Raw genomic sequence first — 24,895 nt, forward strand, 5'->3', positions numbered from 1 at the left:
AAATGTTTAAAAAATCACCAGCACCAGGCATGAACATTTATCCTTTCTTTAGATCACAGAGATTGATGTCCGTCCCTTCTGCCACCAATGAATAATGTGGGTCATTCCGAGTTGATCGCTCGCTGCCGATTTTCGCAGCGAAGCGATCAGTTAAAAAAAGGCAAAACTGCGCATGCGTATGCACCGCAATGCGCACGCGCGTCGTATGGGTACAAACAGCATTGTTGTTGTGCAATGCTTCTAGCGAAGAATCCATTTGCACAAACGATCGCAAGGAGATTGACAGGAAGAGGGCGTTTATGGGTGTCAACTGACCGTTTTCTGGGAGTGGTAGGGAAAACGCAGGCGTGTCCAGGCGTTTGTCTGATGTCAATTTCAAGATCTCTGTCGCAAGGATCATCGCAGAAGGATAAGTTACTTCAGGGCTGGCCTTGTTTTGCACAAAATGTTTTTGCAGAGCTCGGCTGCACATGCAATCTCACACTTGCAAAGCGAAAATACACTCCCCCGTGAGCAGCACTATGCGTTTGCACGGCTGCAAAAAGTAGCTAGCGAGCGATCAACTCGGAATGAGGGCCTATATACAGGCGACTGCAGCTACAGTACAAAGCTGCTGTGATGCGCACAGAACTAGAGGTATAACTGGCCACAGTTGGAGCAGATGTGAATTTAGCAGCTGTAATATAACACATTGCACATGGTGGCAGCACGCAGGATACATTACCACCAATGCCTGCTCTCTGCCTTTTACGTCCCGCGCGCCCGCCCAGTAACCTGGCTGCAACGTGCACGCGCACGTCCTGCCGCGGCGGCCATCTTGGAGGCGTCGGTTGCGCTGAGCCCACGTTGCCATGGCAGCAGCTGTATAGCAACCTCCTGACACTGTAGTGCTGTACCGTGCAGGGAGTTAGCGGAGTTGAGGAAGATGCCGGCCGGCGGTGGGGATCGGAGGAAGCGCTTCATCCTCAGCACTGTGCAGAACTACTTCGGCCTGCCCGCCGGAGAGGAGACCCCGGACTCCCCGGAGCTGGATCGCTTCTGCGATGACGGCAATGAGTTCCTGCTGTCAGCGAGGAAGGCCGGGGCCCGAGTGCTGCTTTCTAACACGGTACTAAGTGGTGTCTGATGCCAGCATTACCCGAAGCACCCCCTAACATGGGACCCCGGTCTCAGGGTCTTACTCCCCCACCCCCAAAACACAGGGACCACATCACAGTGCTATCCCCATCTCCTCAGGGTATCACTGAACCCTCACACACGGGGCGACTAGTGCTGTGTGCTAAGCGATCTAGCAGGTAAATGTAACATCGAGGAGAAGCAGGAAGGGACATCGATAAGATGTATTAACATCTTGCCAGCCAAAGCGCTCCCCCTTCCGGTGATGTCCCCCGAGCACACAGCGCTTCAGCTCAGGGTTGTGTCTATTTCCTAGTGGGCTAACGGACATTAGACCCACGTGACGCGCAAGAGACGGGGAGGCGCAAGTTCGGCAAAGGGTCCAGAAATGGACGCTCGCCACGCTTTGGGCATGGTGTCTCGCTTTGCTCGCCACCTGATGTCTAAAGTTAATAGTTGGTGGGGAGGATACTGAAAGTAGTGTCCTGCCGTCCTTGCTCCGCCCCCTGACATCACAGGTCCCTTAGCACACTAGGATTTAGCATCTACCGAGGCACCCGCCACAGGCAGGGACAGCTCTGTTCCCAGAGCCGCAACTAGGTGTGTGCCGATGGTGCCTTGCCCACAGCGCAAATGCACTGAAGGCGCACCATCGGCACACACCCCCTCCCCCCGCACGGCTGCTCTACCCAGTGAGGCACTAGTGAAAGTTCTGACTGGCGTTGGTGTGGTAGCGCACCTCACCTTCTGTATCCCGCCTGCGAGTCCCGGCACCTGTGTAAGCTGGCATGTGGTAGCGCACCTCAGTCATCCCCCGTATCCCGCCTGCGAGTCCCGGCGCCTGTAAGGTACGGGGAGTGGTGCTGCAGCTGGCATATGGTAGCGCACTTCACCCCCCGTATCCCGCCTGTGAGTCCCAGCGCCTGTGTAAGGGACGGGGCGCCGGCTGTGTGTTGGAGAGGGAGTGCTAATGTAGGCTGGTGCAGGTCCCGTATAGGAGTGTCTGTCTGCCTGGAAGTTGTGTTGTACACACGGTGAGATATTTTCTTTCGATTTTTACTATATAGTCAAAATTGCAAGAAAATTTAGTGCAGATCGCAAGATGAAAGTCACCTTGCGATCCCGATGCGCGGTCCCGCCAGGTCGGCATCGCAAGAAAAGATAGACTGTGCAGGCAAGTCAATCCTTGCTAGGTCGGTGTACTATCTAGTTCATCTCACATGTCAATGACATCTCACATAAGCCAAAATCGTAAGTACACATTGGGGGTCATTCCGAGTTGTTCGCTCGTTGCCGATTTTCGCTATACTGCGATTAGTCGCTTACAGCGCATGCGCAAGGTTTGCAAAGCGCATGCGCTTAGTTATTTGACACAAAAGTTAGGTATTTTACTCACGGCATAACAAGGATTTTTCATCGTTCTGGTGATCGTAGTGTGATTGACAGGAAGTGGGTGTTTCTGGGCGGAAACTGGCCGTTTTCTGGGAGTGTGCGAAAAAACGCTGGCGTTTCTGGGGAAAACGCGGGAGTGTCTGAAGAAACGGGGGAGTGTCTGGGCGAACGCTGGGTGTGTTTGTGACGTCAAACCAGGAACGAAACTGACTGAACTGATCGCAATGTAGGAGTAAGTCTGGAGCTACTCAGAAACTGCTAAGAAATTTCTATTCGCAATTCTGCTAATCTTACGTTTGCAATTCTGCTAAGCTAAGATACACTCTCAGAGGGCAGCGGCTTAGCGTGTGCAATGCTGCTAAAAGCAGCTAGCGAGCGAACAACTCGGAATGAGGGCCCTAGTCCATATCTCAAGAAAAGCTAGTCAAAATTGGTGGTGCTGGGCTCCGGGGAGTTCAAAGGAAATCGCAAGTGAAATTCGGGCATAGCAAGGATCTCATCGTGTGTACACACCCGAAGACTGATTGTTGCCCCCTCCCCCCACACACCACACCACACCCTCTCTTTCTCACTGTGCCGAATGTGTAAAAAAAACGGGGCTCTGTTGCTGTAATATGTAAAAACGGGGACTGCTGTCTAATGTGTAAAGAAGGGGGACTCTACCTGCCATGCTGTGTAAAAGGGGGACTCTGTCTGCTGTGCTGTGTAAAAGGGAGCTCTGTGGCCATGCCTCTTCCCCTGAAGCCTTGCCCCTAGATTGTTGCGCGCGCCTACTGCGCGCATTGGCCCTGTTTTTTATATGGTATGTGTTGGGGGGGGGAACACACCGATGCTGTTTCTTGCACACAGTACTAAAATGTCTAGTTACAGCACTGTCTATTCCTGCTGTGGTCTATGGGCATTGTCACCTGAAAGCTGTCGAAATCGTCAGCTGCAGATCTCGGAACATTCAGCAGAATGTCTGCACCAGAATGTCAACATACAGTTTTTTTTCTTATTTTAGCCTACACATAACTCTAGAAACAACACAGACTGTACTGCTGGCATATTAAATGTCAACATTATGAACATGTCGAAAATTGTTAATGTTGACATTTTTACATGCCGACCTAATGTCCATACCAACATTCCGACTGCAATCCCTCTTCTCAACCCCAACATTCATGTGGTGCTGTATTGTATCGGCCATTGGTTCCCAAACAGGGTGCCGCCGGTTGGTGGTCCAGAGAATCACATTATTTATGGTCCGTGTGATAAGTAAAAGCAATGCTGGTGGCTGCCATTATATGTTACATTATATATACCAGGGCTGGCCAAACCGGTCCTCGAGATCTACCAACAGTTCATGTTTTCCAGGCCTCCTGGAGATCTGTAGAATTGTCAGTTAGGAATGAATGCAGCACATCTTAATTAGTAATGACTACACCTGTGCACCAGCTAGGTGATCTGGAAAATGTGTACTGTTGGTAGATCTCGAGGACTGGTTTGGCCAGCCCTGATATATACATACCTCCCAACATGACCCTCTCCAGGAGGGACAGAACGCTCTGCTCCTGGACTTTCCTCTTAATGTATGATTGCCAGCACCTGGGCTGAAACACCTTTCTTATCCATTACTCTGTTCAACACAGGTGCAGGCAATCATACATTAAGAGAAAAATCCAGGAGCAGAGCATTGTGTCCCTCCTGGAGAGGGTCATGTTGGGAGGTATATATATATATAATATATATATATATATATATATATATATATATCTCAATCGTGATAGGCGGCACTCAGAGACTTTTGCAAAGCCAGGTGAAAGTGCATAAAAGACCCGTGGGGCGTGCTTTATTGTAGGAGTCGGGAGTGCCGGAAGATATGGATCTTGATATATATATAAACACTAGTGCAGCCCTGTCCACCACCACACAACTAAACCTAAAGATGATAACGGTAACAATTGCTTCTGGATTTCTCAATAAGAAACTTCTGGTCTAGCAGTGCCTTAGATACATGCTTATACTCTCTAGTGCATAGGTTCTCAAACTCGGTCCTCAGGACCCCACACAGTGCATGTTTTGCAGGTCTCATCACAAAATCACAAGTGAAATAATTAGCTCCACCTGTGGACCTTTTAAAAAGGGTCAGTGAGTAATTAATACACCTGTGCACCTACTGGGTTACCTGCAAAACATGCACTGTGTGGGGTCCTGAGGACCAAGTTTGAGAACCCCTGCTCTAGTGCAGTGGTTCTCAACCTCGGTCCTCAAGTACCCCCCAACAGTTCATGTTTTCCAGGTCACACAGGTGTATTCATTACTCACTGACACATTTTGAAAGACCCACAGGTGGAGCAAATTATTTCACTTGCAATCCTGTGAGGAGACCTGGAATACATGAACTGTTGGGGAGGTACTTGAGGACCGCGGTTGAGAACCACTGCTCTAGGGCACTGTGATTAAAAAAAGTTTGGCAACCCCTGGTGTAGCCATGAGCGCCATATTACACAGTGCAGCCCCTGACTTTCCTTCCTTATCCACCTTGTGTTGTGCTGCCTCTGCCTGAGTGTGTTTTTGTCTTTTGTGTTGACTGATCCTCTTCCAGTGAATCCAGTCAGGTAATCTGGTTTCATTGCACTTCTGAGATCTGGCTGTTGGATTTCACTAGAGGAAAAATAGTAAGAGATTTAGGGGGCCATTTAGAAAAAAATATTTGCTGCTATTTCCCCGAAAAACACCTATTATCAGGGATTATTAAGTATCACTGGAATGTATGTAGAAGGGACCACAGCAGATATCTCCATTACCTGCTGCGATCCCTCCATTCCCAAAGAGGGGAATAGGTTTCTATGGGGAATGCGATGCTGTCAGATGTATCAATATCCAGAATGAGGAGCATTCCCTGTAATTTGTCCCCGCAGCTACCATCATCTTCAGATAACAGTAGCCCGTTGTGGCCTATGGGCTACAGATCAAGGCTGCAGTTCCGTCAGGGTTCCCCAGGAACCCTCCGCATGCGCAGAAGCCCCATCACCACACTTGGTACATCGCAGGGTACATTCACTTAATGTGATCACATTCTGCAATGCAATCTTGGGCGCTAATATCGTGCCCAGATCACATTGCAAATGCGATCAATGATAAACGGGCCCCTAAATCTATCTGGTGTTTATGGGGGAGATGTACTAAGCAGTGATAAAAGTGGAGAAGTGAGCCAGTGGAGAAGTTGTCCATGGCAACCAATCAGCATTGATGTTACATTTATAATTTGCATACTATAAACATATACAGAGCAGCTGATTGGTTGCCACGAGCAACTTCTCCAATGGCTCCCTTCTCCACTTTTATCACTGCTTAGTACATGTCCCCCCGATGTCCTTTACGGCATATAGAGCAAAAACACATTGGTATCCGGATAATAGGTCGACAGTACTAAGGTCAACAGTCAATACGTCGACCATTATTGGTCGACACTGACAAAAGGTCGACATGCTTTTTTTTTTTACATTTTTAATAATTTTTCAACTTTTTCGTACTTTACCATCCACGTGGACTACGATTGGGAATAGTAACCTGTGCCGAGCGCAGCAGTAGCAGAGCGAGGCACCGGAGCGCAGGTAATACAAGGGGACGCGGTGTACTGATTGGGGTTCCCAGTTCTTCTACGGAGAAAATTACACCCCAAAAAACTCATGTCGACCTTTTCCTATGTCGAACTTTTATCAATGTCTACATTTTTCCCATGTCGACCTTTTGGGGTCAACCTTTTTCAGGTCAATCGGTTTATTCATAACCAACACGTACTATTACTAGCAGTGACTGCTTGTGCTTAGGTGCAATTGCTCAGTAATCCTAGAATTTACATGTCGGTGTTCCCTGTTGACAGTGTATGTTGAATGTGTATCTACGTAATGTGTATATGCCTCTATATTCATTCTCGCTGCTCGGTCTTAGGTTGATCCTAGTGATACAAAGGAGAAGGCCCTCGTGTTCTTTAAGATAAGACCAGAAGCCATCACTGAGGATAATCTTCATGACAATGTATTGATTTCCTCAATGCTGGACTCTCCTATCAACACTCTGTACCAGGCAGTGAGGCAGATCTTTGCCCCGCTGTTGCTGAAGGTGAGTACAGTATAATTATACTGGTGCTGTGGCAATATGATGAGAACTTGCTGCATTAGCGCTCTCAGATGATCATAGATAGATGTAAGACATATTTGCCTACTTTTGAAAAAGCATTTCAGGCAGACTGTGAGAGTAACACCTATCAGTGCGGACGTGTACTGCTACATCTGAGAGGCGTGTCATAATAATGACTTACATCCAGTAGCGGATCTTGCCACGGGCAAGCAGGACTTTTGCCCGGGGCGCCGCCTTCCGGAGGGCGCCGCACCAGGGCAAGATCCGCTGCTGCTGTGTGCCCCCCCGCTGCCCCCCTGCTGCCGATGCCCGCTGCCCCCCCGCTGCCGTTGGGAAGGAAAACTAGACGCGTACGCGTCTAGTTTCCCTTCGTGGAGAGGTCCTTTACTGTGCGGTGCGCAATGACGTCATCGCGCACCGCACATAATTTCAGTCTGTACAGGGGGCGTAAATGACCATGCCCCCTGTACGAAGCCACGCCCCCTAATGCCGCCCGGGGAGCCAGAAGCCCCGGAACCGGCCCGGCCCTGCTTACATCCAAATGTAAATGAGCCCCAAAGTTAGTAAAATCTACTTGTTGAAGAAAAGACTCTTATATTTTTGCATAGTTTGTTCTTGTATTGTGCTTTACAAGAGGTTCCATATACTGTAAGTGGCCACGAGAAACTTTATTTAAAATTCACATAGCCATAGGGATCATCGTGTCTTATAACCAATGCAGGGAAATCGCACTGATGTTCCCATTTGAATGTATGTATCTGTGATTTATTTCAAACCCCCACCCCCCACCTCAAGAATGTAACAGCTGCACAGTGGGGTTAAGGTGCAATCAGGGAGATTGCTGGTCTATTCAGGGAGTCAGGGAGATTGCTTCTATTTCAGGGAGTCTCCTGCAGAATGAGGGAGCGTAGGCAAGTATGTGCTGTGGCAATATGATGAGAACTTGCTGCATTTTGAACGATCAGTGTGATCCTTTATTAGAAATCAGAGAACAAGTGATCTCAGTATGGAGCATTCTAACACCCGGTAATAAGTATTCAGCAGTTTAGAGACATTCATTTGACACCTTTATTGCGACACCTGCATGATACAGGATGGACCGGGCATTATAATTCATACTTCTTTAGAATAATTGGTTTTGTCAACGTGCAAGCTGCCTTATTTCTAGTGAGGAGTAAGGTCTATATTACAGTTATTGAGACCGTTAACTACTGGAAATTTAGAGCCTAATTCAGACCTGATCGCAGCAGCAAAATTCGAATGGGCAAAACCATGTGCAGTGCAGGCGGGGCAGATATGGGAAGATGTAACATGTGCAGAGAGAGTTAGATTTGGTTGGGTTGTGTTCAAACTGAAATCTAAATTGCAATGTAAAAATAAAGCAGCCAGTATTTACCCTGCACAGAAACAATATAACTCACCTAAATCTAACTGTCTCTGCACATGTTACATCTGTTCCACCTGCAATGCACATGGTTTTGCCCATTAGAGAACAATTTTGCTGCTTTGATCAGATCTGAATATTAGGCCCTAAATGTCAAAAAAGAAATCTTTCCTTAACTCAACAGTGTTGTTCATGTTATCCTGTAAACGCAATTAATCTTTATATTAACCTAGGGGACGTGATCCCCATATCCCGTGACCAGCCAATCCACCGACCAGCAGGCATCGATGATCTGCAATCCATCGGGTGATCAGGGAAATTAAAAATGTTAAAAATGCCTGATTTTTAAGCATGTTTAGTATCCCTGATCCGCCGACGTGACTGCCAGGGAAGAGGGATTGCCACAGTCCAGCACTAGTGTATGGGCCCCTTTATATAAATAAGGCATGAGGTGCAATATGTAATATTATACAGCAATATGTTACCCTATTAAGGCTATAGGGACTGATTCTGCATTACTGGAATCGGCTTGTTAGTACAGTTGATTATTAGTTTCCGAATTATTTGCTCTTCAATAGATCGGTTTATTCTCTTAAAACCGATTTTAATATCGCCCACAGTACCCGGTGGTTTTGCCAGCAAGGGGGATAAGGCTTAGACCTGAAGCCCCTCCCCCAGCCCCAGGACGCCATTTCCAGCAAGTGTCCCCGCCCTAGAGCTGCATCTCTGTCTTTTCCTCAGTCCCTGTCAGTGTCTGCGGCGCCATTACTCCTCAGCTCACTGTTCCTGGGACTGCTTGGGTAAATCCTCCTATGTAAAGCCTTTTTAGTCAGTGTTGGTAAGAAAGAGTGCATTTAGTCAGGGTTTTATGGTACAATTACCCTGTGATATACATCCAGTTTCTTACTGTGTACTGTTATATCTATTGTTTTATAGCTGTGTAAGCTAGTCCAGTGCAGTATTATTGTCTGTAATAACCTCTGCATTGTACAAACTGTGACTGAGTGGTGTCCATCTCGTGTCTTTCACTCAACTTGCTATTTCTATATTCTATAACCTGAGTGGGCTTGGTGCGTAAGGTGTAATCTAATATAGGATTTTCACAAAGATATACTGTATTACGTATTTCTCTATCGTCCTAGTGGATGCTGGGGTTCCTGAAAGGACCATGGGGAATAGCGGCTCCGCAGGAGACAGGGCACAAAAAGTAAAGCTTTTCCAGATCAGGTGGTGTGCACTGGCTCCTCCCCCTATGACCCTCCTCCAGACTCCAGTTAGATTTTTGTGCCTGGCCGAGAAGGGTGCAATTCTAGGTGGCTCTCATAAAGAGCTGCTTAGAGAAAGTTTAGCTTAGGTTTTTTATTTTACAGTGATTCCTGCTGGCAACAGGATCACTGCAACGAGGGACAGAGGGGAGAAGAAGTGAACTCACCTGCGTGCAGGATGGATTGGCTTCTTGGCTACTGGACATCAGCTCCAGAGGGACGATCACAGGTACAGCCTGGATGGTCACCGGAGCCGCGCCGCCGGCCCCCTTGCAGATGCTGAAGTAAGAAGAGGTCCAGAATCGGCGGCTGAAGACTCCTGCAGTCTTCTAAAGGTAGCGCACAGCACTGCAGCTGTGCGCCATTTTCCTCTCAGCACACTTCACACGCAGTCACTGAGGGTGCAGGGCGCTGGGGGGGGGCGCCCTGGGAGGCAAATGAAAACCTATTAAAAGGCTAAAAATACCTCACATATAGCCCCCAGAGGCTATATGGAGATATTTAACCCCTGCCTGTATTCACAAAATAGCGGGAGACGAGCCCGCCGAAAAAGGGGCGGGGCCTATCTCCTCAGCACACGGCGCCATTTCCTCTCACAGCTCCGCTGGTCAGGACGGCTCCCAGGTCTCTCCCCTGCACTGCACTACAGAAACAGGGTAAAACAGAGAGGGGGGGCAAATTTAATGGCAATATCTTGATATATATAAAGCAGCTATAAGGGAGCACTTATTATAAGGCTATCCCTGTCATATATAGCGCTTTTTGGTGTGTGCTGGCAGACTCTCCCTCTGTCTCCCCAAAGGGCTAGTGGGTCCTGTCTTCGTTTAGAGCATTCACTGTGTGTCTGCTGTGTGTCGGTACGTGTGTGTCGACATGTATGAGGACGATATTGGTGTGGAGGCGGAGCAATTGCCAAATATGGGGATGTCACCTCCTAGGGGGTCGACACCAGAATGGATGCCTTTATTTGTGGAATTACGGGATAGCGTCAACTCGCTTAAGCAGTCGTTTGACGACATGAGGCGGCCGGACAATCAATTAGTGCCTGTCCAGGCGCCTCAAACACCGTCAGGGGCTGTAAAACGCCCTTTGCCTCAGTCGGTCGACACAGACCCAGACACAGGCACTGATTCCAGTGGTGACGGTGACCAATCAACCGTATTTTCCAGTAGGGCCACACGTTATATGATTTTGGCAATGAAGGAGGCGTTACATTTAGCTGATACTACAGGTACCACTAAACAGGGTATTATGTGGGGTGTGAAAAAACTACCTATAGTTTTTCCTGAATCAGAAAAATTAAATGACGTGTGTGATGAAGCGTGGGTTGCCCCTGATAAAAAGCTGATAATTTCAAAGAAATTATTGGCATTATACCCTTTCCCGCCAGAGGTTAGGGAGCGCTGGGAAACACCTCCTAGGGTGGACAAGGCGCTAACACGCTTATCAAAACAAGTGGCGTTACCTTCTCCTGAGACGGCCGCACTTAAAGATCCATCAGATAGGAGGATGGAAAATATCCAAAAAAGTATATACACACATGCAGGTGTTATACTACGACCAGCTATAGCGTCTGCCTGGATGTGCAGTGCTGGGGTAGTTTGGTCAGAGTCCCTGATTGAAAATATTGATACCCTGGACAGGGACAATATTTTACTGTCGTTAGAACAAATAAAGGATGCATTTCTTTATATGCGTGATGCACAGAGGGATATCTGCACACTGGCATCACGGGTAAGTGCTATGTCCATTTCGGCCAGAAGAGCTTTATGGACGCGACAGTGGACAGGCGATGCGGATTCAAAACGGCATATGGAAGTTTTGCCGTATAAAGGGGAGGAGTTATTTGGAGTCGGTCTATCAGATTTGGTGGCCACGGCTACAGCCGGGAAATCCACCTTTCTACCTCAAGTCACTCCCCAACAGAAAAAGGCACCGACTTTTCAACCGCAGCCCTTTCGTTCCTTTAAAAATAAGAGAGCAAAGGGCTATTCATATCTGCCACGAGGCAGAGGTCGAGGGAAGAAACAGCAACAGGCAGCTCCTTCCCAGGAACAGAAGCCCTCCCCGGCTTCTACAAAAGCCTCAGCATGACGCTGGGGCTTCTCAAGCGGACTCGGGGACCGTGGGAGGTCGTCTCAAAAATTACAGCGCGCAGTGGGCTCACTCGCAGGTAGATCCCTGGATCCTGCAGATAATATCTCAGGGGTACAGGTTGGAATTAGAGACAGATCCACCTCGCCGTTTCCTGAAGTCTGCTTTACCAACGTCCCCTTCCGAAAGGGAGACGGTTTTGGAAGGCATTCACAAGCTGTACTCTCAGCAGGTGATAGTCAAGGTACCTCTTCTACAACAAGGGAAGGGGTATTATTCCACTCTATTTGTGGTACCGAAGCCGGATGGCTCGGTAAGGCCTATTCTAAATCTGAAGTCCTTGAACCTGTACATAAAGAAGTTCAAGTTCAAGATGGAGTCACTCAGAGCAGTGATAGCGAACCTGGAAGAAGGGGACTTTATGGTATCCTTGGACATCAAGGATGCGTATCTCCACGTTCCAATTTACCCCTCACACCAGGGGTACCTCAGGTTCGTTGTACAAAACTGTCACTATCAGTTTCAGACGCTGCCGTTTGGTTTGTCCACGGCACCTCGGATCTTTACAAAGGTAATGGCCGAGATGATGATTCTTCTTCGAAGAAAAGGCGTATTAATTATCCCATACTTGGACGATCTCCTAATAAGGGCAAGGTCCAGAGAACAGCTAGAGATGGGATTAGCAATATCTCAAGAGGTGCTAAAGCAGCACGGATGGATTCTGAATATTCCAAAATCCCAATTAATGCCGACAACTCGTCTGCTGTTCCTAGGGATGATTCTGGACACGGTTCAGAAAAAGGTTTTTCTTCCCGAGGAAAAAGCCAAGGAGTTATCCGACCTGGTCAGGAATCTCCTAAAACCAGGAAAGGTGTCTGTACATCAATGCACAAGATAACCCTGTCTCCAAGGACAAGGGTATCTCTTCTGTGGTGGTTGCAGAGGGCTCATCTATTGGAGGGCCGCAGATTCGGCATACAGGATTGGATCCTGGTGACCACGGACGCCAGCCTGAGAGGCTGGGGAGCAGTCACACAAGGAAGAAACTTCCAGGGAGTGTGGTCGAGCCTGGAAAAGTCTCTTCACATAAACATTCTGGAACTAAGAGCAATCTACAATGCTCTAAGCCAGGCGGAACCTCTGCTTCAAGGAAGACCGGTGTTGATCCAGTCGGACAACATCACGGCAGTCGCCCATGTAAACAGACAGGGCGGCACAAGAAGCAGGAGTGCAATGGCAGAAGCTGCCAGGATCCTTCGCTGGGCGGAGAATCACGTGATAGCACTGTCAGCAGTGTTCATCCCGGGAGTGGACAACTGGGAAGCAGACTTCCTCAGCAGACACGATCTTCACCCGGGAGAGTGGGGACTTCATCCAGAAGTTTTCCACATGCTAATAAACCGTTGGGAAAGACCAATGGTGGACATGATGGCGTCTCGCCTCAACAAAAAACTGGACAGGTATTGCGCCAGGTCAAGAGATCCGCAGGCAATAGCTGTGGACGCGCTGGTAACACCTTGGGTGTACCAGTCGGTGTATGTGTTTCCTCCTCTGCCTCTCATACCAAAGGTATTGAGAATCATAAGGCAAAGCGGAGTAAGAACGATACTAGTGGCTCCGGATTGGCCAAGAAGGTCTTGGTACCCGGAACTTCAAGAGATGGTCACGGACGATCCGTGGCCTCTACCTCTAAGACAGGACCTGCTTCAGCAGGGACCGTGTCTATTCCAAGACTTACCGCGGCTGCGTTTGACGGCATGGCGGTTGAACGCCAGATCCTAAAAGGAAAAGGCATTCCAGAAGAAGTCATTCCTACCTTGATTAAGGCAAGAAAGGAAGTCACCGCGAAGCATTATCACCGCATTTGGCGGAAATATGTTGCGTGGTGCGAGGATCGGAGTGCTCCGACGGAGGAATTTCAACTGGGTCGTTTCCTACATTTCCTGCAATCAGGATTGTCTATGGGTCTCAAATTGGGATCTATTAAGGTTCAAATTTCGGCCCTGTCAATATTCTTCCAAAAAGAATTGGCCTCAGTTCCTGAGGTCCAGACTTTTGTCAAGGGAGTACTGCATATACAGCCTCCTGTGGTGCCTCCGGTGGCACCGTGGGATCTAAATGTAGTTTTAGATTTCCTCAAATCCCATTGGTTTGAACCACTAAAAGATGTGGATTTGAAATATCTCACATGGAAAGTGACTATGTTACTGGCCCTGGCGTCCGCCAGGAGAGTATCTGAACTGGCGGCTTTATCTTATAAAAGCCCTTATTTAATTTTCCATTCGGATAGGGCAGAGCTGCGGACGCGTCCGCATTTTCTCCCTAAGGTGGTATCAGCGTTTCACCTGAACCAGCCTATTGTAGTGCCTGCGGCTACAAGCGACTTGGAGGACTCCAAGTTGTTGGACGTTGTCAGAGCTTTAAAAATATACATTTCAAGGACGGCTGGAGTCAGAAAATCTGACTCGCTGTTTATACTGTATGCACCCAACAAGTTGGGTGCGCCTGCTTCTAAGCAGTCGATTGCTCGTTGGATTTGTAACACAATTCAACTTGCACATTCTGTGGCAGGCCTGCCACAGCCTAAATCTGTTAAGGCCCATTCCACAAGGAAGGTGGGCTCATCTTGGGCGGCTGCCCGAGGGGTCTCGGCATTACAACTCTGCCGAGCAGCTACGTGGTCAGGGGAGAACACGTTTGTAAAATTCTACAAATTTGATACCCTGGCAAAGGAGGACCTGGAGTTCTCTCATTCGGTGCTGCAGAGTCATCCGCACTCTCCCGCCCGTTTGGGAGCTTTGGTATAATCCCCATGGTCCTTTCAGGAACCCCAGCATCCACTAGGACGATAGAGAAAATAAGAATTTACTTACCGATAATTCTATTTCTCGGAGTCCGTAGTGGATGCTGGGCGCCCATCCCAAGTGCGGATTATCTGCAATACTTGTACATAGTTATTGTTAACTAATTCGGGTTATTGTTTAGGGAGCCATCTTTCAGAGGCTCCTCTGTTATCATACTGTTAACTGGGTTTAGATCACAAGTTGTACGGTGTGATTGGTGTGGCTGGTATGAGTCTTACCCGGGATTCAAAATCCTCCCTTATTGTGTACGCTCGTCCGGGCACAGTACCTAACTGGAGTCTGGAGGAGGGTCATAGGGGGAGGAGCCAGTGCACACCACCTGATCTGGAAAAGCTTTACTTTTTGTGCCCTGTCTCCTGCGGAGCCGCTATTCCCCATGGTCCTTTCAGGAACCCCAGCATCCACTACGGACTCCGAGAAATAGAATTATCGGTAAGTAAATTCTTATTTTTTCTCTGTGATTTGGTCACCATATCTCTCCTTTATCTCTGCTGGTGCTGACTACACTGCGCAGGTGTTTGGGTTTAGGGATATAGTGCTGCTAATAATTGTACTGTGTTACCTCATACTGCAAGTTATATCATGTCTGCTTCTGAGGGTAACGGTTCTGGGGCTGGTGTTGCTGAAGCCACAGGCACATATGGGGAGAATATAGCAGCTGTGGGCTCTGGTTCTGGGGGCTCCTTGCCCCCCAGTGGGACTGTGGCAACGGAGGCACATACTGACCCTCCGTGGGCCGCTTTTCCACGCTTCTGCATATGCTAGTTCATAAACTAACACCCCCTATGGGACCCCCAATGCCGGTACAACTGTATGTGGTCCCTGCAGCTAACCCGCTGTGGGCGGACGATTTATCTGCTCAATTAAAGAAGTTGAACCAGTCCCTGACTATTAACAAGTCTGACCAACGCTCGCCTAAATCCAAGAGGTCCTCTAAGCGAGCGCTCGTCTCCTCACAATCCACTGCTGTCACTGACGCCTCGTCTGATGAAGACAGCACATACACTGACCCCACAGGTTCTGACTCAGATACGGCTGATGGGGAGGGTAGTTCACATGTGGATGTTCCTGATCTTTTGGAGGCTATTAAGTTAATTCTGCAGATTACGGATGATCCCGAGCCATCCGTTCTTCCTAAGAAACCAGATAGGTTCAAGCGTCAGAAGGTGATTAAACAAGTTTTACCTCACTCTGACCACCTAGTGGATATACGTCAGGAACCCTGGCAAAGCCCGGGTACGAAGTTTGTGCCTCAGAAGATGCTGGCTCGCTATCCCCTCGCGCCAGAGCTGTCTAAGAATTGGGAAACGCCTCCTCCAGTAGACTCACATGTGGCTAGGATGGTGGTTTCCTCAGCTCTACCTGTCACTACCGTCACGTCTCTAAAAGAGCCTACGGATAAATGTGTCGAGGGTTGTCTAAAAGCGATTTACACCCTCACGGGTGCTGCACAAAGGCCCACTATTGCAGCTACATGGGCGGCTGAGGCTATTGAAGCATGGGCCTTGGAGTTAGAAGCTGAAATCTCCTCTGACCATGCTAGACAATGCTTGTCATATATTGTCAAAGCTTCTCGCTATATTAAAGAGGCGGCTTCTGATGCCTGTATCCTAGCAGCCAAGGCCTCTACTACGTCAGTCCTGGCTCGCAGGATATTGTGGCTGAGATCCTGGTCTGTGGATCTGGACTCTAGAAAACCCTGGAGGTACTCCCTTTCAAGGCGGATATTCTGTTTGGGGAGGACTTAAATAAGATAGTGGCTGACTTGGCTACTGCCAAAACTGCCTGTCTGCCTAATACAGCTCCTTCTGTGTCGAAGGCCAAAGGCACGTCCTTTCGTCCCTTTTGTCCTTCAGGTAAAGCAAAAAGTCAGGCGTACCATAAGCAGGCCCGCACTTCCAAACCTGGTAAGTCGAAGCCCAAAAGAGCCTGGGCTGCCCGTCAGCCAGCAGCCAAGAACGATAAGCCTGCCGCATGACGGGGCGGGCCTCCCCCTGGGGGATCCCTGGGTGGGGGGCCGGCTTCTAGGGTATACCCAGGAATGGTTGAAGACCACTTCAGATGCCTGGGTACGGGAAGTCGTCACTCGAGGTTACGCCATAGCCTTCAAAAACCGACCCCCTCATCGATTTTGCCAGACAGACGTCCCGTCGGACCAGACAAAGGCAAACACTGCATTCGGTGGTACAGACCCTCCTGGATACAGGAGTCGTAGTACAGGTGCCTCTTGCTCAGAGGGACCGGGGGCACTATTCTCCGCTATTTCTAGTCCCGAAACCGAATGGGTCCTCCCGGCCCATTCTCAACCTCAAGGCACTGAACAAGTTTGTGAAGGTTTCCAAGTTCCGTATGGAAACCCTTCGCTCTATAGTTCTGGCCTTGGAACCTGGGGACTACATGGTCTCCCTGGACATACAGGATGCTTACCTGCATATTCCTATAGCAGTGTCACATCAACAATACCTGAGGTTCGCTATTGGCAACCTCGATTACCAGTTACCTTTTGGTTTAACAACGGCTCCGCGAATCTTCACCAAAGTTATGGCGGTGATGACGGTGGTACTCCGCCGTCAAGGGGGTCAGGATACTGCCGTATCTGGACGACTTGTTAATCCTGGCAAATTCCCCAGATCTTCTCCTGCGTCATCTGGATATGACGGTCTGGTTTCTACAAGCCCACGGGTGGCTCATCAACTGGAAGAAATCTTCCCTGGTCCCTGCTCAGAGCATGGTGCATCTGGGAGCGCTGTTGGACACTCACAACCAGAGGTTTTTCTTGTCTCAGGAGAAAGTCCTGAAACTTCAGGACAGGATTCGTTGCTCCCTTTCTCGTCCGCAAATGTCGATACATTCGGCAATGCAGGTGCTGGGCCTCATAGTGTCAGCATTCGACATTGTGGAGTATGCTCAATTCCATTCTCGCCCCCTCCAGAAGCTGATTCTAGCCAAGTGGGACGGCCTGCCTCACCGGATCAGGTCTCACATGATCTCTTTGACTCCGGAGGTCCGTCTGTCGCTGCTGTGGTGGCTCCTGGACCGACAATTGTGCAGAGGCCGTCCCTTCTGGATATCCAACTGGGTCCTGTTGACGACAGATGCCAGTCTAAGAGGTTGGGGCGCGATGCTGGAGCAGCACTCCTTGCAGGGTCGGTGGACCAAGGAGGAATCTCTCCTCTCGATCAACATTCTGGAATTGCGGGCGGTCTTCAATGCGTTGAACCTAGCCCAGCATTTGATTCAGAACCGTCCTGTTCAAGTACAGTCGGACAACGCCACCACAGTGGCTTACATAAATCATCAAGGCGGCACTCAAAGTCGTTTGGCAATGAAGGAAGCCTCACGAATTCTACGTTGGGCAGAACGCCATCTACCGGCAATATCGGCAATATTCATTCCGGCAGTCCTGAATTGGGAAGCGGACTCTCTCAGTCGTCAGGACGTGCATGCTGGCGAGTGGGGCCTCCATCCAGAAGTGTTTCAACTCCTCGTGGAAAGGTGGGGTCTTCCAGATGTGGATCTGATGGCGTCTCGACACAATCACAAAGTTCCGGTCTTCGGAGCAAGGACAAGGGATCCTCAAGCAGCATTCGTGGATGCGCTGGCAGTGCCGTGGAGGTTTCGGCTGCCGTACGTGTTCCCTCCGGAGTCACTCCTGTCCAGGGTAATTCGGAAGATCAAGCAAGAAAAAGGAAATCTGCTTCTCATAGCTCCGGCACTGGTTCTCAAACCTGCAAGGCCTATCGTCAGAGCGTCCACTTCTACTTCCACAACGCCCAGACCTCCTCATTCAGGGCCCCTGTGTCTACCAGGACCTAGCCCGGCTGTCTTTGACGGCGTGGCTCTTGAAGCTTCCGTCTTAAGAGCTAAGGGTTTTTCTGAAGAGGTCATTAAAACTGTGTTGTGGGCCCGGAAACCGGCCTCTGCTCGGATTTACCATCGGGTCTGGCATTCCGACTTTGTTTGGTGCGCATCTAATTATTATGACGCTTCCAAGTTTAGTACAGCCAAACTTTTGGTTTTTCTACAGCAGGGCCTAGATGTAGGCCTGCGTCTGGCCTCCCTCAAGGTTCATATTTCTGCCTTGTCGGTGTGGTTTCAGAGAAAAATTGCGACTTTACCTGATGTTCATACTTTCACTCAGGGTGTGTTGCGTATCCAACCTCCCTATGTCCCGCCTGTGGCTCCTTGGGACTTGTCTGTGGTTTTGGAGGCGTTGCAGGAGCCTCCATTTGAACCTCTTGGTTCAGCTGACCTTAAGTGGCTTTCCCTTTAAGGTGGTGGTCTTGCTGGCTATTGCCTCTGCTAGAAGAGTGTCGGATTTGGGTGCCTTGTCTTGTAGTTCCCCATATCTGATTTTTCACCGTGACCGGGCGGTTCTTAGGACTTGTCCCGGATATTTACCTAAAGGTGGTTTCTTCGTTCCACTTTAATCAGGAGATTGTGGTTCCAGCTTTTGTCTCTCCTGATTTGTCTCCCAAAGAGCGGTCTTTGGATGTGGTACGGGCTCTCCGTATCTATGTGAAGAGAACTGCTTCTATTTGAAAGTCTGATTCATGCTTTGTTTTGTTTGTGAAATCTAAACGTGGCTGGCCTGCTCACAAGCAGACCCTGGCCAGGTGGATTAGAATGGTGATTGCGCATGCTTATGTGAAGGCTGGTCTGTCAGCTCCTGTTCACATTACGGCCCATTCTACTCTGTCTGTTGGACCTTCTTGGGCGGCCCAACGTGGTGCGACCCTTGACCAATTGTGCAAGGCGGCTACGTGGTCCTCAGGGAACACGTTCATAAGGTTCTATGCCTTCGATACTGCCGCTTCCCAGGATGCTTCCTTTGGACGCCGGGTTCTTGTGCCCGCTACAGTGCGTTCCCTCCCATAAGGAACTGCTTTAGGACATCCCCATTGTCCAGACTTGTGGAGCCCAGTGTACCCCGCAGCAGAAAACGAGTTTTATGGTAAGAACTTACCCTTGTTAAAACTCTTTCTGCGAGGTACACTGGGCTCCACAAGGCGCCCACCCTGACGCACTTAGCTTCTTTGGGTTGATATGGCATTAGCCGCTGACACTTCTCTTGTCATGAGAGTGTGGTGTATGTGGCTACTAACCGTTGTCGTCTCTTTTCCTGCTACTGCATTGGGCTGGTTAACTAAACTGACCTCCTGTGCTGGGAGGCGGGGTGATATAGGAGGCAGCGCTGTGCATTCTGGGAACAGTCAAAGCTTTGAGCCTGTTGGTGCCTCGGAACAAGATCCTACTCTACACCCATTGTCCAGACTTGTAGAGCCCAGTGTACCTCGCAGAAAGAGTTTTAACAAGGGTAAGTTCTTACCATAAAACTCGTTTTTTCTTGAGATGCCGACCTGGCGGGACCGCGCATCGGGATCGCAAGGTGACTTTCACCTTGCGATCTGCACTAACTTTTCTTGCGATTTTGACTATTTAGTCAAAATTGAAAGAAAATATCTCACCGTGTGTACACACCCTTACACTGGCAGATACAGTTACCTTGTGCAGCGTGACCAAATCTGCATCCAGTTTAGATACACACATTGGTAAGTGTCGGGGATCTCACTGTTATCCCTGTACTGACAGTTGTACACTCTAACTATTGGTCAGAGAGCAGTAATTCAACACACTTTACTGCCACCACCTGTGAAAACATTGAAAAGGGAACACAGGTCCCCCAACAACTTCATAAACAATTGTACCTAGGCTCGGCAATAACCAGATATCTACGCAGTAGGCTGGAAAGCCGTCTGCTTCGGCAATTTATAACAGTATTATTAATATCCCTTATCGTACAGGCACGACAGCCTAAATGTCCACACAGTACGTGGTTTGCCATGTGCCTCAGCAATTGATAAGTTTATAGCATACACTTAGCTGTCTAAAAATCTCTTCAATGGATTGGGATCTGAGAGCATATATAAATTACCAAAGAAATGCTTTTTCTCTAACGTCCTAGTGGATGCTGGGGACTCCGTAAGGACCATGGGGAATAGACGGGCTCCGCAGGAGACATGGGCACTTTAAGAAAGAATTTAGATTCTGGTGTGCTCTGGCTCCTCCCTCTATGTCCCTCCTCCAGACCTCAGTTTGAATCTGTGCCCGGACGAGCTGGGTGCTGTTCAGTGAGCTCTCCTGAGCTTGCTGTAAGAAAGTTTTTTGTTAGGTTTTTTATTTTCAGGGAGCTCTGCTGGCAACAGACTCCCTGCATCGTGGGACTGAGGGGAGAGAAGCAGCCCTACTCTCTGAAGCTAGGTCCTGCTTCTTAGGCTACTGGACACCATTAGCTCCAGAGGGATCGTACACAGGATCTCACCCTCGTCGTCCGATCCCAGTGCCGCGCCGCCGTCCCCCTCGCAGAGCCGAAAGACAGAAGCCGGGTGAGTATGAGAAGCAAGAAGACTTCGAAATCGTCGGCAGAAGACTCCGTTCTTCACATGAGGTAACGCACAGCACTGCAGCTGTGCGTCATTGCTCCAAACACACCTCACATACTCCGGTCACTGTAAGGGTGCAGGGCGCAGGGGGGGGCGCCCTGGGCAGCATATGGACCTCTTTTGGCAAAAGTACACATATATACAGTTGGGCACTGTATATATGTATGAGCCCCCGCCAAGAAAATGTATATTTAAGCGGGACAGAAGCCCGCCGTCGAGGGGGCGGGGTTTCTTCCTCAGCACTCACCAGCGCTATGTTTTTTCTCCACAGCACCGCTGAGAGGAAGCTCCCCAGGCTCTCCCCTGCAGATACACGGTAGAAGAGGGTAAAAAGAGAGGGGGGGCACATAATTAGGCGCAAAAATCAATTTCTCTGACGTCCTAGTGGATGCTGGGGACTCCGTAAGGACCATGGGGATATAGCGGCTCCGCAGGAGACAGGGCACAATAATAAAAGCTTTAGGATCAGGTGGTGTGCACTGGCTCCTCCCCCTATGACCCTCCTCCAAGCCTCAGTTAGATTTTTGTGCCCGGCCGAGAAGGGTGCAATCTAGGTGGCTCTCCTGAGCTGCTTAGAATAAAAGTTTAAGTTAGGTTTTTTTCTTTCAGTGAGACCTGCTGGCAACAGGCTCACTGCTACGAGGGACTTAGGGGAGAGAAGTAAACTCACCTGCGTGCAGGATGGATTTGCTTCTTAGGCTACTGGACACCATTAGCTCCAGAGGGAGTCGGAACACAGGTCTCACCCTGGGGCTCGTCCCGGAGCCGTGCCGCCGACCCCCCTTGCAGATGCCGAAGTTGAAGAGGTCCAGAGGTCCAGAAACAGGCGGCAGAAGACTTTCAGTCTTCATAAGGTAGCGCACAGCACTGCAGCTGTGCGCCATTGTTGTCAGCACACTTCACCAACAGTCACCAACTGTCACTGAGGGTGCAGGGCGCTGGGGGGGGCGCCCTGGGCAGCAATGTATAATACCTTTTTATGGCTAAAATACATCACATATAGCCCTTGAGGCTATATGGATGTATTTAACCCCTGCCAGATCTCACAAACTCCGGGAGAAGAGCCCGCCGAAAAGGGGGCGGGGCCTATTCTCCTCAGCACACGGCGCCATTTTCCTGCTCAGCTCTGCTGTGAGGAAGGCTCCCAGGCTCTCCCCTGCACTGCACTACAGAAACAGGGTTAAAACAGAGAGGGGGGGGCACTTATTTGGCGATATGATTACATATATAAAAATGCTATAAGGGAAAACACTTGTATAAGGGGTTGTCCCTGTATAATTATAGCGTTTTTGGTGTGTGCTGGCAAACTCTCCCTCTGTCTCCCCAAAGGGCTAGTGGGGTCCTGTCCTCTATCAGAGCATTCCCTGTGTGTGTGCTGTGTGTCGGTACGTGTGTGTCGACATGTAGGAGGACGATGTTGGTGAGGAGGCGGAGCAAATTGCCTGTATTGGTGATGTCATTCTCTAGGGAGTCGACACTGGAATGGATGGCTTATTTAGGAATTACGTGATAATGTCAACACGCTGCAAGGTCGGTTGACGACATGAGACGGCCGGCAAACAAATTAGTACCTGTCCAGGCGTCTCAGACACCGTCAGGGGCTTGTAAAAACGCCCATTTACCTCAGTCGGTTGACACAGACACGGACACTGACTCCAGTGTCGACGGTGAATAAACAAACGTATTTTCCTTTAGGGCCACACGTTTCATGTTAAGGGCAATGAAGGAGGTGTTACATATTTCTGATACTACAAGTACCACAAATAAGGGTATTATGTAGGGTGTGAATAAACTACTTGTAGTTTTTCCGGAATCAGATAAATTAAATGAAGTGTGTGATGATACGTGGGTTTCCTCCGATAGAAAATTATTGGCGGTATACCCTTTCCCGCCAGAAGTTAGGGCGAGTTGGGAAACACACCTTAGGGTGGATAAGGCGCTCACACGCTTATAAAAACAAGGGGCGTTACCGTCTCCAGATACGGCAGCCCTCAAGGAGCCAGCTGATAGGAAGCTGAAAAATATCCTAAAAGTATATACACACATACTGGTGTTATACTACGACCAGCAATCGCCTCAGCCTGGATGTGCAGCGCTGAGGGGGCTTGGTCGGATTTCCTGACTGAAAATATTGATACCCTTGACAGGGACAAGATTTTATTGACTATAGATGCATTTCTATATATGCGAGATGCGCAGAGGGATATTTGCATTCTGGCATCAAGAGTAAATGTGATGTCCATATCTGCCAGACGAAGACACGACAGTGGTCAGGTGATGCAGATTCCAGACGGCACATGGAAGTATTGCCGTATAAAGGGGCGGTCCATCGGACCTGGTGGCCATAGCAACAGCTGAAAAATCCACCTTTTGTTACCCCAAGTCACATCTCAGCAGAAAAGGACACAGTCTTTTCAGTCTCAGTCCTTTCGTCCCCATAAGGGCAGGCGGGCAAAAGGGCCAGTCATATCTGCCCAGGGGTAGAGGAAAGGGAAGAAGACTGCAGCAGGCAGCCCATTCCCAGGAACAGAAGCCCTCCACAGCTTCTGCCAAGTCCGCAGCATGACGCTGGGGCAGTACAAGCGGACTCAGGTGCGGTAGGGGGTCATCTCAAGAGTTTCAGCACGCAGGGGGCTCACTCACAAGTGGACTCCTGGATCCTACACGTAGTATCCCAGGTGTACATTGGAAATTCGAGACGTCTCCCCCTCACAAGTTCCTGAAGTCTGCTTTACCAACGTCTCCCTCCGACAGGGAGGCAGTATTGGGAACAATTCACAGGCTGTATTCCCAGCAGGTGATAATAAAAGTACCCCTTCTACAACAAGGGAAGGGGTATTATTCCACACTATATTGTGGTACTGAAGCCAGACGGCTCGGTGAGATCTGAAATATTTGAACACTTACATACAAGCGTTCAAATCAAGATGGAGTCACTCAGAGTAGTGATAGCGAACCAGGAAGAAGGGGACGATATGGTGTCACTGTATATCAGGGACGCTTACCTACATGTCCAAATTTGCCTTCTCACCAAGGGTACCTCAGGTTCGTGGTACAGAACTGTCACTATCAGTTCAGACGCTGCCGTTTGGATTGTCCACGGCACCCCGGGTCTTTACCAAGGTAATGGCCGAAATGATGATTCTTCTTAAAAGAAATATGGACGCTTTCCTGATAAAGGCAAGGTCCAGAGAACAGTTGGAGGTCGGAGTAGCACTATCTTAAGTAGTTCTACGACAGCACGAGTGGATTCTAAATATTCCAAAATCGCAGTTTTTTCCGACGACACGTCTACTGTTCCTAGGGATGATTCTGGACACAGTCCAGAAAAGGATGTTTTCTCCCGGAGAAGAAAGCCAGGGAGTTATCCGAGCTAGTCAGGAACCTCCTAAAACCAGGAAAAGTATCAGTGCATCATTGCACAAGGATCCTGTGAAAAATGGTGGTTTCTTACAAAGCGATCCCATTCGGTAGATTTCACGCAAGAACCTTTCCGTGGGATCTGCTGGAAAAATGGTCCGGATCGCATCTTCAGATGCATCAGCGGATAACCCTGTCTCCAAGGACAAGGGTGTTTCTTCTGCGGTGGCTGCAGAGTGCTCATCTATGAAAGGGCCGCAGATTTGGCATTCAGGACTGGGTCCTGGTGACCACGGATGCCAGCCTGAGTGGCTGGGGAGCAGTCACACAAGGAAAAAATTTCCAGAGAGTGTGATCAAGTCTGGAGACTTCTCTCCACATAAATATACTGGAGCTAAGGGCAATTTACAATGCTCTAAGCTTAGCAAGACCTCTGCTTCAAGGTCAGCCGGTATTGATCCAGTGGGACAACATCACGGCAGTCGCCCACGTAAACAGGGCGGCACAAGAAGCAGGAGGGAAATGGCAGAAACTACAAGGATTCTTCGCTGGGCGAAAAATCATGTGATAACACTCTCAGCAGTGTTCATTCCGGGAGTGGAAAACTGGGAAGCAGACTTCCTCAGCAGGCATGACCTCTACCCGGGAGAGTGGGGACTTCATCGGGAAGTCTTCCACATGATTGAAAACCGTTGGGAAAAACCAAAGGTGGACATGATGGCGTCCCGCCTGAACAAAAAACTAGACAGATATTGCGCCAGGTCAAGGGACCCTCAGGCAATAGCGGTGGACGCTCTGGTAACACTGTGGGTGTACCAGTCAGAGTATGTGTTCCCTCCTATGCCTCTCATA

At 49.3% G+C, this 24,895-nt stretch overlaps 1 protein-coding gene across 3 annotated transcripts in view; it reads left to right on the forward strand.

Annotated features, from left to right (window-relative positions):
• The first annotated feature begins 811 nt into the window (after window positions 1–811).
• DYNC2H1 (dynein cytoplasmic 2 heavy chain 1) overlaps window positions 812–24,895 on the forward strand; it is a 1,021,614-nt gene continuing 997,530 nt past the window's right edge. For 2 of the 3 annotated variants that reach the window (XM_063951543.1, XM_063951544.1), the window contains exons 1-2: window positions 815–1,108; window positions 6,445–6,615. In XM_063951543.1, the coding sequence (XP_063807613.1) occupies window positions 926–1,108; window positions 6,445–6,615 (354 nt within the window). In that variant the 5' untranslated portion in view covers window positions 815–925. Of the gene's footprint in view, window positions 1,109–6,444; window positions 6,616–24,895 lie in introns of all 3 variants that reach the window. The other variant, XM_063951545.1, reaches the window with a different exon arrangement.

The sequence above is a fragment of the Pseudophryne corroboree genome, chromosome 2 (assembly GCF_028390025.1).
Source record: "Pseudophryne corroboree isolate aPseCor3 chromosome 2, aPseCor3.hap2, whole genome shotgun sequence".
Lineage (NCBI taxonomy): Eukaryota > Metazoa > Chordata > Amphibia > Anura > Myobatrachidae > Pseudophryne > Pseudophryne corroboree.